General features: G+C 43.4%; 1 protein-coding gene across 1 annotated transcript in view; it reads right to left on the reverse strand.

The window, feature by feature from the left end:
* The window catches only part of SOBP (sine oculis binding protein homolog), a 143,922-nt gene extending 131,720 nt beyond the window's left edge, over positions 1–12,202 (reverse strand). Inside the window, exon 1 of the mRNA XM_047101378.1 lies at positions 12,107–12,202. Within this exon, the coding sequence (XP_046957334.1) occupies positions 12,107–12,202 (96 nt within the window). The remainder of the gene's footprint in view (positions 1–12,106) is intronic.
* Positions 12,203–19,220: the final 7,018 nt, after the last annotated feature.

The raw sequence follows: 19,220 nt of genomic DNA on the forward strand, positions 1-19,220 counted from the left end.
GTTCCATGTTCTCTTGAATTTCACGACTTTAGATTTCAGCAGGGATTGCATAAAAAAGAAAAGATATTACACTACTGACTCCACAAAAACAAACCTGGCATTTCAAACCTCCCACAGAATGTTAGATTCTTTGCTTTAGTGCCCACTTAAGCTCAGGGCTCCAACTGGGTCTATCTGTGATGGTATAGTGCACCAGCAATTTTTTAAAAAACCTAGCCAGATTGATTCAGTGCTACCATCCACAAGGCCAACAGTCAGCCATATCACGCTTTAGTGAGGCATTTATTCTCTCTGATGGCTGGTCATGTCCACATTAAATAGACATTCTTTTCATGAATGCACAAAGATGATATGATCGATATGTATAATAAGCTCAGCAACCTCTGGAATACCACTGAGGAGGACTCAGCTAAATGCTGCTCTACTCAATCAAAAGAGATCCCTTTAATGAGGCGTCAGTCTCCCCTAACACCCAATTTTTTTCACTAAGCTGAGCGCCTGGTCTGGAGAATGACAGTCCCTAAGCGCACAAATCGAGGTCCTCCATCAGTGGTCTGGCAGCAGAAATCTCCACGGAGAAGGATTACACCTTACATCAAAACACCAATTCCCCACAGTGTAAAAAGCCAAGTTCAAACCATCTTATTGGTCTGTGTGCTATTTGCCCCAATCTCCAAGAGAACTGTGCCAACGAGACAGAAAATCTTTTGCATAGTAACTCTTGGCCACCATATCCAATTTTCTAGACCGTTTGTATCTGGGTGCCTCTCTCTCCAGTTCTGCCTAACCTCTGAAGTGACACAAAGGCTACAGATGCATAATTCATGGAACAACCTCCCAGCCAAGGATATAGATTTGTTTGTTTTAGTCCAGCTGCAAATCCATTCAGCTTTTCAGAACCAATCCCAGGGATGGAATCCAGAAGTTTCAGACATGCGGGTAAAAACTAAAACCTCCGCTGGATTATTAACACCAAATTCATAATATTGGGACATCTTAACTGCAACACTTAGTTTATGGTTTGTGCTGAAAACTCAGAGACTTCGTGGAACAATCAATGTGAACTTAGTCTATTCTATGATTTTCAAGTTACTATAAATGTCAATGAAAATAAGCTCTGAAACATTCCCTTTCTTATCAGTGAAAATAAAAATAAACACCTTGTTGCTTTGATAGATGACTGCAAAAGCAGAATAGGAAAGGTTTATAAACCCTCAAGCTATAAATCTCAAATCTGTCAAGAAAGGAAGACCAAGGTGAAAGAAAGAGAAAGTGAACACCAAAGTTTCTTGTGGCATAAGTATAAGAAACAGACTATTACTTCTGTCTTAAACACACTGTATTAAGAAATCAAAGAACCTTGGGGCGCCTGGGTGGCGCAGTCGTTAAGCGTCCGACTTCAGCCGGGTCACGATCTCGCGGTCCGTGAGTTCGAGCCCCGCGTCGGGCTCTGGGCTGATGGCTCAGAGCCTGGAGCCTGTTTCAGATTCTGTGTCTCCCTCTCTCTCTGCCCCTCCCCCGTTCATGCTCTGTCTCTCTCTGTCCCAAAAATAAATAAACGTTGAAAAAAAAAATTAAAAAAAAAAAAAAAGAACCCCAAGGAATAGACAACTTAAGATTTTTAATTTCTAGGTAGAATTTGATGCTAGATATCATATGGGCTCATTATGGTGCGAAACCAAAGGAAATGAAATAGATTTTTGCAGTTATCATCCAAGAAACATAACATTCTAGAAGAAATGAGTTTAATGTTTATGGCCCATAAGGGTTTTCAAATCCTTCTGGTAGAAAATTCCAGCGGTTGGTTTTTCAACATTTTTTAAATTATTATCCTCAAAAAAGGATTTTTCTATTAAAAAAATTACTCCTTTCCTACAGATGTTTCTCATGTATGTTATGGTTTTTAAAAGGTGAAAAAATAAAGGTGATAAAAATTAAACTGCAGAGATGTTTTGCCAGAAAGACGTTCAATAATAAGACAAGTTACTTTACCAAGGGAGGTAGTGAAATTTGTTCCCCCCTGCCCCCCCCTGCAAATCTTCACCTAGCAAATATTCTAGAGACGGGGTGGGAAACTAAAGTCCCCAGGTCCCTCCCAGTAGTAAGATTCTGTGAAATCAAAGAACTTCTACTTAGACAAGAAATTAAATACCTTTTGCAAAGAAATATTACAATTATCATGATCACATGTCATAAATTTTACTGAACATTTACTATTTCAAATATTTTATCATTGCTCCCATAAACCATCAAAATTGTGCCAGAAATTTCAATATTCTGGCATCTGAATCGCATTTTGCAGACTGCCTCTCACCCTTGGAAGTGGCACAAAAATCCTCTCTCATACCATGTGGTCCAATTTGGGTTTGGAAAATAGGTCACTATAATTATAATGATAATGTCTAACACTCTTACAGCACTTTATAGTGTTTCCACATCCTTTAACTCTCTGTTCCTTTCAATAACCCAGTAAGTTGGGTATTTGATTTCCACAATAAACTTCTGGTGAACCTAGGTGATACCTTCATTTTACAACCAAACATTAGAGCATCCAGAAAGTAAATGACAGGCATGAGACATCACACAGTAAAATCAGAACAAAAATACAGATCTTCTGATTCTTACACCAGGCCTCTTTCTATGATCAATTCCATATAGTCCGATGTGTCAGCAATTCCAAAGAAACTACCTCCTTGGACCAATCAAAGAGTTGCAAGGAAATCATACCACAGGATGTCAATGTCACATATAAAGAGCTTTCCAACCAGGGCCTATATCTACCTATGTTGCTTGCTTTCAGACTTGATCATTGGCCTCTACTCTCCTCAATTATTTGTTTCGTTGGATTGTGTTCAAAATTCACTGTTAAATTTAATCTTCTCATTTTATAATTTTTTGCACATTGCATCTGACTCTAGTTGCTTTGTACTTTTAACATTTATCCCCATGCCTCTTCCTTGCCCTCTCTAATTCCCCTCCCTCGCCTCCAGGGCTCCTAAGGAAAAAAAAAGACAATCCTAACATTTAGTCTGAAAGCATGATCTCTTCCTAGAATTAAACAAACAAACAAAAAAAAAATAGGCCACAGAAAGATGGTGGAAAGGCTGGAAATTTTACTATTTCCCCATTCCTTCTGAATTCTTTTGATACAAAAATTTATTTTTGTTGAAACCTAATTCCTAGGACCTTCATTAGATTCTCTTCTTATTCACCTGGAAGTACTGCACAAACGTCAAAGTTCAGTCTAAATGATTTTTCACTGACCGCTTTACCAGGTAAATAATAAAGACTGGACTTCAAGGCACTTTGAAAACTGCAGTAATTACAAATTCTCACAATACTTCTGAAATGCAACTACTTGAAGGACTTCAAAAAGGACTAATGATTTTATTTTGAAAACACCAAATAGACTTTAAAATGTAAGTAGGTACCACGGATTTCTTTCTTACCAGGCCTCATAAAACTGAGTATCAGTGTGTTTTCAACTTCGTATACTAACCAAGAGAGCACAAAGTTTTCAAAGAGCTCCCAATTTTTCATTCAAATGAGGGAAGAGCCATGTCCTCTCTCTCCCCACAAACATAATCCCAGTTTTCACTCCAAGTCCCAGGTCTGGTAAAATATGTCACCTATCCCAAATACACTATAAGTTACCTGAGGGCAGAAACCTCTTATTTCATTTTACCCCTCACCTAGGACAATGCCTAGCACTTAGAATGTACTCAGTCAATGTGATAGTACATTTGAATATATTCACAAAATTTTAACTTTTTTTTTTAATGTTTAGTTACTTTTGAGAGAAAGAGAGAGAGAGAGACAGAGTGTGAGCAGAGGAGGGGCAGAGATGGAAGGAGACACAGATTCGAAAGCAGGCTCTAGGCTATGAGCTGTCAGCACAGAGCCCAACGTGGGGCTCAAACCCACGAACTGTGAGATCATGACCTGAGTCGAAGTCGGACGCTCAACTGACTGAGCCACCCAGGCGCCCCTCACAAATATTTTTTAAATGTATAAATACAGAAAAACGATCAAACAAAATTCAGTAAAATGGATTCTAAAAATAAATATGTGCAAATTAAAAGAATTGGAATATCCAGTGCTAATGAGCAGTCTCCTACTATTGGAAATTTAAGTTGATACAACTTTTAGAAAAAGGGTAGTTGACTGTATGCAGTGAAAGACTTTAAACACGCACATACCCTTTGATTCAGCAATTGTATTTCTCAGCATTGTAGGAACCATTCAAAGGAAATGCGTGCAAAAATATGCATGTTCAGGAATGTTTATCTCAGGGTTTTTTCTTAGAAACAAACTATATGCCAAACAATAGGAATCTAGTTAAATTACAGCTTAGTCATGGAGTGACTAAAATGGAATACTATTGCACCATTAAAATATATGCTATAGATAAATTTTTACTGCCATGAAAAGCTATTAACAATATATTAAGTTTTGAAGAAGGTTAGCACACTAGAAGACCTCTTTTGTTTAAAAAAAAACTATATATCATACATAGAAAAGGGCATTAACAGACATATATCAGAATGTTGATAGTAATTGTGTCTGGGTGGGAAAATTATAGGCTTTGTTTTTCTTTTAGCTTTTGTATTGCTTTTGTATTTTGTATCTTCTGTATTGCTTACTCTACTATTTCTATCGTGTCTGTGTATTAACTTTATAAAAGTAAAAATTACTTTAACTAAAAATTAATTAACACATAGTCTACTCATAGACAATTATGTCAGCCATATTCACAGTCCTGATGACAATAAAAAGGATCTGTCAGTCACATGACTTAACTTCAAAACATTCTGGCACACATTGTCTACAAAAGTGAAGCCTATGAGAAATACTTTCAAAGGAAAGGGAAACCCCAATCCTGAACACTTTATAAGGCAGGGGGGGAAAATGCTAGCATCCCTGCTGGTTAAGATTATGAATGACAGAATGATGGTTATTTTTGGAAAATATTTTATCTCCCCCTTCACCTCCATGTGTTCTGACTTCTGAGGTAGGTTTCTGTTAAGCATCACTGAACTTGCTAATTGAGATCTTTAAAGGGGGTAAGATAGCAATTTGCAGAAGAGAGGCAGTTTCTCTTCTTTCAGAAGTAAGAACTGAACTTGATTAGAAGTCAGCTTCTGATTCTATCCCCACATCTGGCCTAAGGCTGAGTCTAAGTCATCTCTCTCTCTTTTTTAAGGTTTATTTTTTTCTTGAGAAAGAGAGAGAGAGAGAGAATGAATGCGAGCAGGGAAGAGGCAGAGAGAGAGGGGGACAGAGGATCCAAAGTGGGCTCCAGGCTGACAGCAGAGAGCCTGATAAGGGGCTCAAACTCACGAGCCACGAGATCATGACCTAAGCCAAAGTCCGACACGCAACTGACTGAGCCACCCAGGTGCCCCTAAGTCATCTCTCTTAACACAGATCCAGTAGATCGGATTTATTTTAGAGTTCTGCAAGAGGGTTGGGAGGTAACATTTAAACAGAGAAAAAGAAACATTGTAAGATCCCTTTACAGATTACAAAGTACATCCACATTCATGATCCCACTAGATCAGATGGTATCCTAAGGAATCAGATGGTCCTTCTCCCCCGAGAAGACCCGTTAGAGGGCTATCCACATGCATGGAACGATAAGAGCAGCAAGATTTGTACTCTTGGTGCAGACTTTACCCGGTGAGCCCTGCTCTTTTTACCTGAACCACAGTTTTGCAACTTGAAATCCTTTAAAGATGGGAGCGCCTGGGTGGCACAGTCTGTTAAGTGTCAGGCCCTTGATCTCAGCTCAGGTTATGATCTCGTGGTTTGTGAGTTCAAGCCCCGCATTGGGCTCCTCACAGACAGCACAGAGCCTGCTTTGGGATTCTCTCTCTCTCCCTCTCGCTCCCTCTCTCTCTTCCCTGCCCCCACTCATGCTCTCTCTCAAAATAAATAAATAAATATTTAAAAAAAGAAGAAGAAGAAATCCTTTAAAGATGGTCACTACCCTCCATTTTGCAGCGTTTTCGGCCACAACACAATGATTACAATACAGTTCTAAAGGTAGAAGACACATCATAATATTAAAATACAACTCCAGCCTGGAACAGGCCTGACGAGAAAGTCTTGTTCTCTTATTGATATATTCTAAATTGGATGGCTGTGTAATTGGTATACGAAACCAAAATTGTGTGTTTCCATATATAAAACCTATGTTGCTTTATTGTCTTTTTGTGACACAGAATAGACAATTATGTTCCCACGTTTTCATCCACGGCCAGGACATCAAACGTCCTAAAAAAGGTCAAACAAATGCTGTGAAATTGTGGATTCCAGCCCCGAGGTTAACATGGCAAACAAGGCAGGTGTGCAGCTGTGTCCGATCACAGCTGTAGAACGGCCCTAAAAATCACCAAGACTTGTTGCATTGTTTTCCTGTCCCTGCCAAAGCCATTGGCCTTAAAACAGGACAGGGTTCCACAGCCCTTTGGTTACGTAACAGATATTAACACCCATCGGTCTACAGATCCTAAAATATACATTCAGCAAATCACACTCACCACATGCTTTCATGCCTGTTTACATGTTTCAATTGGCACCATCAAAAACAAAGTACTTTATTTCTTTCTCATTTTACCCAGTAATATCCCTTGTCTTTTAGGAAAATATTCAATAATCTTATTAGCTCGAGAGTGCAAGTGTGGCTGACTTCCCATTCCACAAGAGGAAGTTTGAGACTTGAGAGCTTTTTAAATGATCCGCCTTCTACTACTTCTAATAACTTTTTTGAAAAGAAAGAGAAAGCAGTATAAAGACTTAATGAAAAGGACACTTCCCTAGGAGATATAAAAAATATGGTCACTCTAACAAGACACTGTCTTTCCCTGGAACTCTCCTTTTTTCAGACGGTCACTTGTGCTCACTGATATTTGCCCTTTTGGAGGCCCTTTTTGACTTTCCTTTAAAAACTGTTACCTCTTGGTTTCTATGAGTCTGTCTCTCACACAAGGAGAGTAAGGCTTGGCTTCTCAGAGCAGTGCTTGGCAAGCACAGAGGCAGGAAACGCAGAAGGGAATGAGTCTGTCAGACTCATTTTCTTCTAGTTCAAATGTTTATTTCAGATTCGGGAGGAAGTGGAGTGGTTCCTTTCCATTTCCTCGTCTCTGGAACCTGCGAGTCGTATAAGGCTTAGAGAATCTTGCTCTATCACACTCACAGGTTCATGGACGGAAAAAGAGCCTCTTTTCAGAAAACGCTGGTTTGAACAGAACAGAATTCACAGCTCTCTGTGCCCTCCCAGAAGCATCTCTTAATGGGTTTTGACTGGAGCCTTGAGCAGGACAACTGACAGAAACGTGGAGGACAAGGCTGGTGGGCTCAGGAACATCCTACTCCAGCTCGCAAGAAGTAAGGACCATGTCCCAGCTGACATTAGTCCCCAACCCTACCACGTGGCACACCTGAGGCCAGTGGCTGACAGGTCTTACATAATTTGTGAATGCCGCAGTGAGATCTGTCCCAAGCCCACTTTCTAGGTTCCTGAGACTTACTGTGTCTGACAACAGGATGGAGTTTCAGCAGCAAAACTTAAAATATACCTGTTTTAGTAATGAGCTGATTTCAACTTTGAAACATGCCGACTCTCCCAATCTACACCATGATCTTTCTTTCTTTCCCTTTCTTTCTTTCTTTCTTTCTTTCTTTCTTTCTTTCTTTTCTTTTCTTTTCTTTTCTTTTCTTTTCTTTTCTTTTCTTAATGGAAACCTATTTATCTCACTGCACTCACCAGCTTAGCTCTGCAAGTTGCTTTATTGTCTATGCAGTTGACACAGGTCATTTTTAATGCCAAATGGAGACCATCAGAAACCAAATTAGCAAATCTTGTGGTGAGTTTACTACTAAACTTTAACAGATGTTCCTGACTCTAACTGTAGGCATCAGGACTGAAGCATAATTTTAGGTACAAATTATTTACTGGGAATATTTATAGACAGAAAACGTCTTCAGTAAAGGAGACCCCAAGACATTTAATACAGATGATCCTGTAGTTTAACAATTGATAAAGAAGTCAAACACTGCAAATGCATTAATTATGGTTTGTTTAGGAAAGTTTCCAGGGCAGAGTCCTTGATCTAATCACACTGGTTTTGTCAAAGAGTTTTAAAAGATAAAAATCTGACTCATTATCTCTACTCACAGTGTAGTTTTTTTTTTTTTTGAGCTGCATTACTGTTCAGTAGCCACTAGTCATGTTCACTAATATCTATGTGTGCAAAATACTTACCCTTAAGTAGAACTATTACTGTTACTGTTACACTTACACATATATTTACCTATACATGTCCAATAGTATGAACTAGTTTTTATATTAAATCTGTCATGTTATGGATGAACTCCTGAAATGAATTAGCCCTTCTATGTGTTGGGATTCCATCCTAAGATCCATTTATTATGATACATGTGAGCTAACAGTACATTGAAGACATACTACATTAGATACAATCACAATATTCACTTTAGAAAACAAAAATAGTCAAAATGTAAATTGCATCACCATCTAATTTTTTTTAATTGTCTCTACTGGTCATTAATTAAACAAGGCATACTTATGACAAATACAGTAAAGTAACGAGTCTTTTTAACCAAGAAAAACCAGGGTGGAGGGAGAAAGAAGAAAAGGAAAGATAAGGTAACATTGTAAAGGTCATAATGAGACAAGCACTTCTACTTGAAGATATTTTCACTACACTATAAGCATCTATGCCAAGTCATGTACTTTTCACACACAAAATTATATTGTATCAAATTTAAATTTGTTACAACTGCCATGCACATTAGACCAGTGATAACGAAAATGTAACTCAATATCTGATCTAGTGAAACAGCCACCAACATTAGCTCCCAGCCACATGAAGACAACCTCCAATGCCATTACTGGTGTCAGCTAAACCTCAGCCAGTTTGTCTTCTCCAGCCATTTTAAAATAAACATGTAACTATCTCAATTAGGAGATCTTGAAGAAAGCCTCATGATGAGGTGATTTTGTCACTCATTCTGAGTGCCCTGCATTTGCTGTACTTAAAATAGACACTTGTGCCAATGTCCTTTCTATTACCCGAAGCGGGGAAGAAAAATCACATACACACCAGTCTTTTTTCTTTCAGCTCACAGAGAAGCAACTTGATCCAACCAGTGTTGAAACCTGAGTAGGTCACTGTACACCATGATAAAACTCCCTAATCCCTGAGCCAAATCTCCCTGAGGGGGGCCTCCTCCTGACCCTCCACTTCCCAGGCTGACTTTTCCATTCGCTCTCTCCTCTTTCCCCCTTTCATTTCCCCTACCTTCAAGCCTTGATATGTGATCCTCGGTGGGGGCTCAGGTTTCCGTTTTTACAGCTTAGGCCGTGCTAGCTGTATACATTCCTTTCTTTCTGCCGGGCAGTGATTACTTACCAGGGTTTAGTTTACACTGGTCCAGATGAAAGCCGTTCAGATGAAGGCAAACACAGCCAGGCAGCTCCAGCGGCACCGATATGAAGCTGCACAAGGCCACATTGTGTTCTCGGTGACATTTTGTTGCACATATTTTTGTACAGGGCAACCAACTTGTTATGTTACTCTACACTTTAGGTTTGGGGACAAGGAGTAGTAATAATACCATGAGGTTTGAGGAGGGTTATACTGATGTGGTTATTAACATTAAAAACAGAAAAATATTAATGAGTTCAAAATAACCTTTCCACCATTTGACTTTGAGAAAGCACTTTTCAAATGAGGACTTTGGGTGCCATTATATTAGAGGAATACCTACAAAACAATTCCAGTACAAATGGGAATCCATGCATACTGGCATTGTGTGCGTGGACATGACTGAAGGTTTCTGCCGGGGTCTCTCACACACTGGTCTAAACCAGATAGAAAATACCAATCCTACAGGCAACTGAGTTATTTGCTGTGTAAAACTTCTTATTTAATGCCACTCTACACAGAAATGATGAGGACTAAAACTTCAAATAGTAGGTGGTGATTTGGAAGAAAAATAACATTTTAAGAAGAGGAAATTCTGTGCACGAAGGTTAATTCCATACTTAGTCCTGCAGCATTGACTAAAAATTGTGTAATTTTTCCCCTTCACACAATGTTGTTTTTGTTTCTTCCTCACCAGTTCAGACAAACATCTGTTATACTGTAGAAGGACAACTATCTCCCAAACCACGGAGTGCGCCCGCAGCCAAAGTCAACAACGCCAGCCCCAAGCATTGAGCACAGTCAGCCTTTATATCCAGCCGGGATAACATTTCACATGTTTTGATTAAAATTAGCTAATTTGTAATTCTAGAACCTATGAAACTTAAAAGCTGCCATCCATATAGATCACATTAGGTAGTGTTTTAAAGGGCCAGTGCACACTGTGATTTCCTAGTGGCTCACTTCTCTCCTGTTCCTGCACCCCCAATTTAAAATGAAATGGAAAAGTAATCTGGAAATGCAGGACAGAAGAGAAGTGTAAGTGAGGAAGAATGGTTATTGTAGACTGTTTGAATTCCAGCCCTCATCAGAAGACAACAGCTCCTACTGGTCTTTTAAAAAACTATCATTTAAATCAATGGTGCTTTCCATCACAAGGAATGGCACTGGTTTCCAGAGCAAATCTTCCTTACCTCCCCTTGGACTGATGCTGCACCCCATGCTTTCAGGCACTAAGTTCATCACCCAGAAATAACAGCTCAAATTCCGAAATTGAGATTGCTACAGACATTTTCTGGAGGAAAGGAAAGCTATAAGCATATGCACCTAGATACTCATACAGCTTGTATTATCCGTGCGCCCCTTCCTAAACACGGGCTTCACAGAAGGCACTCTCATAGAGTGTGCTTGTTCTAATCAAGAAAGCGTCAAAGCGCGATGAATTTTACTTAGTCGCATGCCATTTTCATCCAGTCTGCCTTTTAAATACAAAGTTCACCAACCTGACTAAGTCAGTTGGCAGTGTTAAGGATTCTATCTTGCAGAAGATAGGGAACACCAAGCCGGCTGCAGAATGAAAGCTAAAGTCCCCCTGAAAACTGCTACTTGTTTGTAATTCACAAAAAGAAAAAAAATTAATATATATATATATATATTTTTTTTTTCTTTAATCAAGATCGATTCGTCATATCAACACAGAATAAAACCCTCGCCGGGAAAAAGCTTCAACTTCATGGAAAATAAGTGTATGTGTCGGGGGTGGGGGGGGGGGGAGGTGGGGGTTGGCCGGAGCTGAGCGGTGCTCTGGTGCAATCGCTCCAAAGCGAACAGCTGGAGCGCCAGGCTGCTGCGCTCGCCACCTCTGGCGCACCGCTGGCCTGGCGGGGAGCCCGACCTCGCCGACAGGACTCCGGGCTGGCCTTTCCGAACAATGGGCCGGCGCTCGGGAAGGCCGCCCCCCAGACAGCTATCTTTCGGCGGGGCTTGCCCGGGTCTGATAAACTGGGAAGTGGAGCATGCAAAGACGAGCAAGAGGCGGAGGCAGCCGAGCGAGAGGAGCGGACAGGGGCGGGCGAGGTAAGCCGGCAGTCAAAACGGTACCCAGACTCACGCTGCTGGGGCCGCACTCGCCGGGGCACTGACAGCCTCTCTACACCGTCGCAGCTGGCTACTTGAGGGGAAGCGGGATCGAGGCGCTGGGAGACGGACTGGAGGCAAGGGTGGAATCGAGCGCTCCCGGGGTTCCTCGGCCCGGCAGCGCCTCAACTTTGGAGGGACCCGAGGAACGGTTCCCGAAGAAAGGGAAGAAACTACACACCGCCGACTAGGAAAGCCTCTTCACCACGTCCACCCGCCACTTGGGCCCCCGGTCCCCTCCCTCTGAAACGCGCCTGTGCCAATCTGGGGTTTATAAGGTTAAATAGTATGTGGTTTCCTGGCCGCCCCCCACCCCCATCAAATCGGAGGCAGGCAAATCTCGGGGATGCAGCCCGTGAGTTGGCCTCGGTTTTGCACCTGGAGGAAGAGCTGAGGCGTTCTGGGCGTCCTACAGAAACTGACAAGCGCTCCCCGTACCCCCCAAATCCGTACAACGGCCCAAAGGGAGCGGGCGGAAGAAAGAGCTCAGTCTCTCCAGCCCCGAAGTCCAAAAATACCTTCATTTCCTCATTGATCTCCCTTTTCACTGGGTGAGCCGGTTTCCTGCTCCTTTTATTTTCCGGAGGTCTCCCTTCTTTCTCCATTTCTGCCATGTTTTTGTGTCTGGTTTCTGTGGAGATGAAATGGCTGCTGCCGCCGCCGGCGGTGGTGGTGGTGGTGGTGTCGGTGGTGGTGGTGGAGGTGGTGCTGATGGTGGCAATGCTGGCGGAGGTAGCGGTGCTGGCGGGGCTGGGGCTGGGGCTGGGAGGGGGGAGGGCAGGCGGGCGCCGGAGAAGCGGGGTCTCTTCTAGCGGCGGAGAACGTCAGTGGCTGTCACAGGGAAAGGTAGCTCGAGGAGTCTCAGGGATGCCGCCGCCGCCGCCGCTCCTGCTCCCGCTGCCGCCGCCGCCGCCAACGCCGCCGCCGCCGCCGCTGCCCCTGCCGCCGCCGCTGCTTCTGCCGCTCCCGCCGCCGCCGCCGCCGCCGGGCTGCATCCTCGGTGCCCCGTGGAGTCGTCAGCCATCTTCCGTCGCTCTGTCCGTCTGCATGGGCGAGGGGAACGAGGGCCGGGCGCGGAGAGAGCTGCTCTGGGCGTGCGTGCGTGGATGTGTGTGTGTGCGCCCGGGAGAGCGCGCCAGCACCGGCGCCCAGCGCCTCCCGCGAGCCGAGCCGGGGGCGGGCCGGGGGCCGGCGCGGGGAGGAGGGGGTGGGAGGGAGGGGGAAAGGTGGAGGGGGGGGCTGGGACGGCCCCCAGCTCCGGAGCGGGCGTGGCTTCCACCGTCACTGAATACGCGGATGCTGCGCGGCCCCGGGGGCTGCTCGCGGCCGCTTGCTCATCCGCGGCGGGCACCGGCGGGACGCGGCGCCCCTCGCGGCCGCCACCTCGGCATGACGGCCCCTGGGGCCGCCCCGACCCCAGCTGTTCTCCTTAGCTCCGTGATGTGGGCTCGCGTGGGTTTGGAGTTGGCTTTTGAGCCGGTCCTAGAAGCTGCCGAGGGGGGGGGGAAATGAATGGGGGTGAAAGGAGGAGGTTGGGCGGTGGGAGGGCACGGGGATTCGAGGTCGAGTTGCAAGAGGGCCGCTTTCTTTACCCCCGGGGAAGACAGACTGAGCTCGCCGCCTCCGGATTCCAGCGCCAGGGTCTCGGGAGAAAGGAGACCACGGCCCTGACCTTCCCCACAGCTGCCAGGATAGTATCCCCCCCCCGTCCGGGGGCCACCTCTGGGCGTGTGGAGGCGGGAGGCCCCTTGGAGAGGTCCGTGCGCCCAGCTCCGCCGGTCCCCAACCCGGTGCGAGCTACGACTGCCCTTGCAAGACAGCTTTTGCCTCTCAATGAACCACTTAGAAGTAGGACATCTCGGACCTCAGCCCCCTGTTCTTTCTTTCCCCTCCAGTTCTCTCTCTCTCTCTCTCTCTCTCTCTCTCTCTCTCACACACACACACACACACACACACACACACACACACACACACACTGGTGTCTCACTACAAAGTAACAGTTTTACCCTGTGACCCCGTGCGCACCCTTGTCCCAGTGCCCTGGGTTTAACCTCAGGGCATTGGGTGCTGCTGGAAGCGCAGGGTCCCGTTTATAAGGTTTCGTCCTCCGGGAGCCAGCTGCGTTCGCCCCGCCTGGCAGGACCCTCCCTCCACCGCCGGTGGACACTCTTCCCCGCGACTTCCCTGCGCGCGGCTGTTCTCCCCCATTCGTGCTCGCTCCCCCTGCGCTCGCACGCCTTCGCTTTGGCCCGCTAGGTCCGTGCCTGGGGCCAAGCTCGGGTTGCGTTTGTGGCTCTCTGGGCTGAGGCATTGGCGTGAGCGGTTTGATGAGGCTTCCGTGAGACACGCAGCCCCGAATGCTGGTACACGCTGCGGGTGACACATTGACGTTCGCGGCTTGGCTTTCCCGCGCCACTTCACTTCGTAATTACCTGACACAATGCGATATGGGGGTGTCCATTGTTCCACTGCTTGTTATTGTGGAGTGTTCATTATAACCGTGGTGGAACTTAAAATTACACAATTTTTTTAAGTACTTAAAGATTGAATGAATCGGCTTGGGGAATATGAGTCAGCTTTCCATTAAAATCTGTTTGGCCTGTCAAACAAGGCTCATTCTGGGTATCACATTGCCTAATTTGCATTTTAGCATTGTTTTGTTTCTTAAACGTCAAGTTGGAGATATTTGGGAGCGTACTCGGGAGGGCTGAGCACCTCTACGGTGGCTGTTTTGCATTTTAGCATTATTTTGTTTCGTAAATGCCAAATTACAAATACTTGGGAGCATATCCAAGAAAGCTGAGCACCTCCTCTCGCCTCTTCTCTTCCCTGTGTGGAGGGAAGGAAGGGAAACCGCACCCCTCTCTGCGTGGCTCGCTGGATCCCGAGCGAGCCAGGACGCCAGAGCGAGCGAAGCCGAATCAGACTCTGCTCCTGCAAGGGGTCCAAGCAAAACATTTGCCCCGGAAAAAAAGTTTAAGATCCTGGGGCGGTTATCTGGGGCAGAAAAAGTCGAGAGAGGAGGATTACTGAGTTTTTATGGAGCGCTCTGCCGTCCAGGCATCCCCTATTCAAGATTTTTCTAGCAGCCTCTGGGAGTGTACCCAGGGATGCACAGGTGTGAGCCCAAGTCCTCTGGCGAAGTTGAAGCCGGGAGTAGCCCACAAGAAACCTACAACGACCCTGGCAGCAAGGGTGAGGAGAGGAGCCCGGAACTGTACTAGCCGTACCCACACCCCACCCCCCCCACCCCCGCCCTGCCCCGTTTTCCTAGAACAATAACACAACATTCCTGAACGTGTGAAAGTGAGTGTTTTTCCGCAGCGAGGAATAGCATCCTGATGCTGTTGCCAGTAGGGAGAGATGAAGAGGGAATCTTTATGGTTTTTCAACCTGAATTTCGTCCAAAACATCTGATAAATAATATGTGGGTTGGAGGTAGTTTGTTTTCTCTGTTTTGTCCTCTTGGTCTTTAATGAGAAGTAGTGAGAAACTTTTTTTACTTTTGAATATTCTAAAAGTGTGGAAACATATGTCATAAAGTATGCACAAAGGGAAGCTTTTTGTCTTCTGGAAACATATTTAAGTCCTCTCTGTTTCCTTCAGTGCCAAAAGCATTACAATTGATTCACTGTTGTTCACTTGATATCAAATAACAAGTTATATGCCCCAAGTCCTAAGATACAGTTTCACAAGTTAAGAATAAAAAGAAAAGGTGAATTGCAGCCCAGAGTTATATGTAGTGGTAGCTATACTTCCTTTAAAGAAATCTCTTCCTCTGAAATGGCTCATTTAATAAAAATGATATTAATCAGCCACCTGTTCTTTCACAGGCGCATGTCTTCCAGCAAATGGAGGTGGCAATGTTGTGTTAGAATCCACGATGCCTATCTTCAGTGACAGAATGAAACCTCTGATAGTGTATGTGAGGAAACTTTTAGTTCAGAACGAACTTCAGAACTAATGACTGTTACACCTTATTAATGACCAGTTTTAGGTTTCTTCAAATGTACTATAGATGAAGACAATCGTAACAAGAGTTGCTGCTTTATGAATTTGGACATATCATGAGTCTCATAACGTTCCCTAGATAACTTTATACACTTTGTTAGAGTATAACCCTGCGTAGGAAGGAACAATGGCCTACATCTTGAAAGAGCCACTCATTTGCTACTATGACCCTGGACGTAGAAAAAGTCTTCAATATTCCCCTTACTGTACCCCTGCCAGTCACCAAAATGAGTTTGGGACTGACCTTTCATACATTCCTGGGATATATTTTTATGACTTTTACTCTTCAAGGCTTCTTTGATATTCATTCTAACCAGATTCACCTAGGAAAACACATCAGAGAGAAGATGAAGGACCTAGGATGGTGTGCCTTGGGCCCTCAGCTTCTAGATCTGCTTCTTTGTTATCTCTAAGAACTCCCAACTCACACGCCCAGTCCTCATGCCTGGTAATGAATTAATAAATATTTGCTGATTGATTTGTACGACATAACAACAAACTTACAAAGACACTTTCCTGTATATTGTTTGAAATTAATGCTCACCTTGAACAAATTCTGTGGTCTAACCAAATATGGGGACTAAAACATGTGGAGTAATTACTATGCTAAACACATTGTAAGAATTATATCACTGAATATTTACAAAATCTTATGAGGCAGCTTCTACTATTGTTTTTTTATTTCGCTTTTTGTGGGTTTTTTCCCTTTTCAATGTTTTCTTTAAATTCTAGTCAGTTACCATACAGTGCAATATTAGTTTCAGGAGTAGAATTCAGTGATTCATCACTTATGTATAACACCCAGTGCTCATCGTAACTGCCCTCCTCAATACCCATAACCTATCTAGCCCATCCCCCACCCACCTCCTCCATCAACCCTCAGTTTGTTCTCTATCTTTAAGAGTCTCTTATGGTTTGTTTCCCTCTCTCTTTGCCCCCCTCCCATATGTTCATCTGTTTTGTTTCTTAAATACCACATATGAGTGAAATCATATGGTATTTACCTTTGTCTGACTTATATTGCTTAGCATAATGCACTCTACCTCCATCCGTGTTGTTGCAAATGGCAAGATATTCTTTTTTATGGCTCAGTAATATTTATACATACATATATGTGTGTGTGTGTGTGTGTGTGTGTGTGTGTGTGTGTATGTATGTATACCACATCTTCTTTATACATTCATCAGTCAATGGATATTTGGGCTCTCTCCATAGTTTGGCTATTGTTGATAATGCTGTTATAAACATCAGGGTGCATGTATCCCTTCAAATCTGTATTTTTGTATCCTTTTGGTAAATAGCTAGTAGTACAATTGCTGGATGCTAGGGTAGTTCTATTTTTAACCTTTTGAAGAACCTCCATACTGTTTCCCAGAGTGGCTGCCCCAGTTTGCATTCCCACCAATAGTGCATGAGGGTTCCCCTTTCTCTGTATCCTTGCCATACCTGTTGTTTCTTGTGTTCTTAATTTTAGTCATTCTGACAGGTGTGAGGTGGTATCTCATTGTGGTTTTGATTTGCATTTCCCTGATGATGAGTGATGCTGAGCATATTTTCATGAGTCTGTTGGCCATCTGGATGTCTTCTTTGGAAAAGTGTCTATTCATGTCTTCCACCCACTTGTTAATTGGATTATTTGTTTTTGGGGTGTTGACTTTGATAAGTTCTTCATAGATGTTGGATACTAACCCTTTATCAGATATGTCATTTGTAAATATCTTCTCCCATTCCGTAGGTGATGCAGCTTCTACTGTTATTCCCATTTCACAAATGAGGAAAGTAAGGCTTGCACAAATTATTAAGTCACAAGCTAGTAAGTATTGGGATTTGAGTCCATAACTTCCCGTTGAAGTCTAGATATGGAGTTCTTGACACCTGATTCATGATAACCTGATTTAATGAGTTCCTTTTAATAATCTATATTTTATCAAATCTAAGACCCTTGGTTTGTTTGTTTTTACATTTTAACACCTCTGAGATTGTGATATATCTTACAATGAATTCTTACAATTATAAATGACAGCTTCCCCACCCCACTCAATACTACATAAAATGGTAGCATATTCTCCAATCATTGGTGTATTTGGCTATGTCAGGTTATGCTGCGATTGGCAAATCAGAAAATCTCAGGACTTAAAGCAATGAACGTTTATGCTCCTTGTTCAGACAAAGTCTCTTGAAGATCTGTGTGACTCTCTAGAGCAACTGTCTTCCATGTGATGGCTTGGTGTTGCAGCTCCAGGCCAGCATGTCCATAGTCAGTACTCCAGGAGAAGATGGAGCCCTGGAGGGTCTCTCACCAGCAATTAGATGCTCCAGCCTGGCAGTGACATATGTCACTTCTGCCCCGGTCCATTGGCTAGAATTAATCATATGATTCTGCCCAACTGCTAAGGAAGCTGGGAAATTTAAGTCCCCCTAAAGGAGAGGAGAACTGGATATAGGTGAGCATTTAACATTTATACCACAAAGGCATCTTCATTCAATGACATCTAGTCATTAGGGTCAATTAATGTAAATATCAGAGATCTTTTTTCTTCAAAACCAATGAGCAGCAATTGGCCTGCTGATATTCCATCTAAAGCATACTTTCAAAGTTCATGGTCATGTTTAATTTCAGAAGATGAGATTCAAAATCAATTTCAAATAGAATATCATGAAACAGCAGAACCATAATGCAAGTGCTTTAACCAGGTGTCTTACAGATGAGCTTCCAGAGCTTTGCAAACTCCTAAGATCATATACAGAACATTCAGTTCATTTTTTTTCCTGGGCAATGGGCATATATGTGTCATTATGTTTTCACTTAAGATTCATAACTTATTTATTCAACAGATATTTATATATCCAGGCACTGTTCTGGGTGCTTGGAATCTAACCACAAACACAACAGAGAAGTTCCCAAGTTTCAGAAAGCTTATAGACCAGACAGGGGACAATAAATAGACAAACAAGCAGTAAAGAAGAGAATTTTAGATACAGATAGATGACAAAGAACAATGTGATAAAGTGAAATTGGATTAAGGGGACTGCAAGGGTCAGAGGACTGCTTTAGCTAAAATGATCATAAAAGATCTTTATGAAAAGAAATTTCACATGAAATGGGAAAGATGTGAAGGAATTGCCTAGGCAGAGATCCTGGAATCCTGGAGAAAAGTATTCTGGTCAGAATTTTATTTATTTATTAAAAAAAATTTTTTTAATGTTTTATTTATTTTTGAGAGAGACAGAGGCAGCATGTGAGCAGGGGAGGGTCAGAGAGAGAGGGAGGCACAGAATCTGAAGCAGGCTCCAGGCTCCGAGCTGTCAGCACAGAGCCTGATGCGGGGCTTGAACTCACGAGCTGTGAGATCATGACCCGAGTCATGACCTGGACATTCAACCGACTAAGCCACCCAGGCGCCCATATTCTGGTCAGAATTTTAAGAATTTGAAGAATGTATGCACTGAGCATGTTTGAGAGATGGAAAGGTATCTGGAGTGTAGAGAACAAGCAAGAAGAGCAGTAGGAGAAGCAGGGCCAGGTCATCTGGCCATCAGTAGCTCTGCCATTAAAGACCAGGTTAACATAGCTATGCACACCTTTGAGTGGGAATCCCCTTACTCCTTGCTGTTCCAAGA

Source organism: Lynx rufus, unplaced genomic scaffold (assembly GCF_022079265.1).
Source record: "Lynx rufus isolate CCGP_SWC_20201006 ecotype Redwood Valley unplaced genomic scaffold, mLynRuf1.p SCAF_6, whole genome shotgun sequence".
Classification (NCBI taxonomy): Eukaryota; Metazoa; Chordata; class Mammalia; order Carnivora; family Felidae; genus Lynx; species Lynx rufus.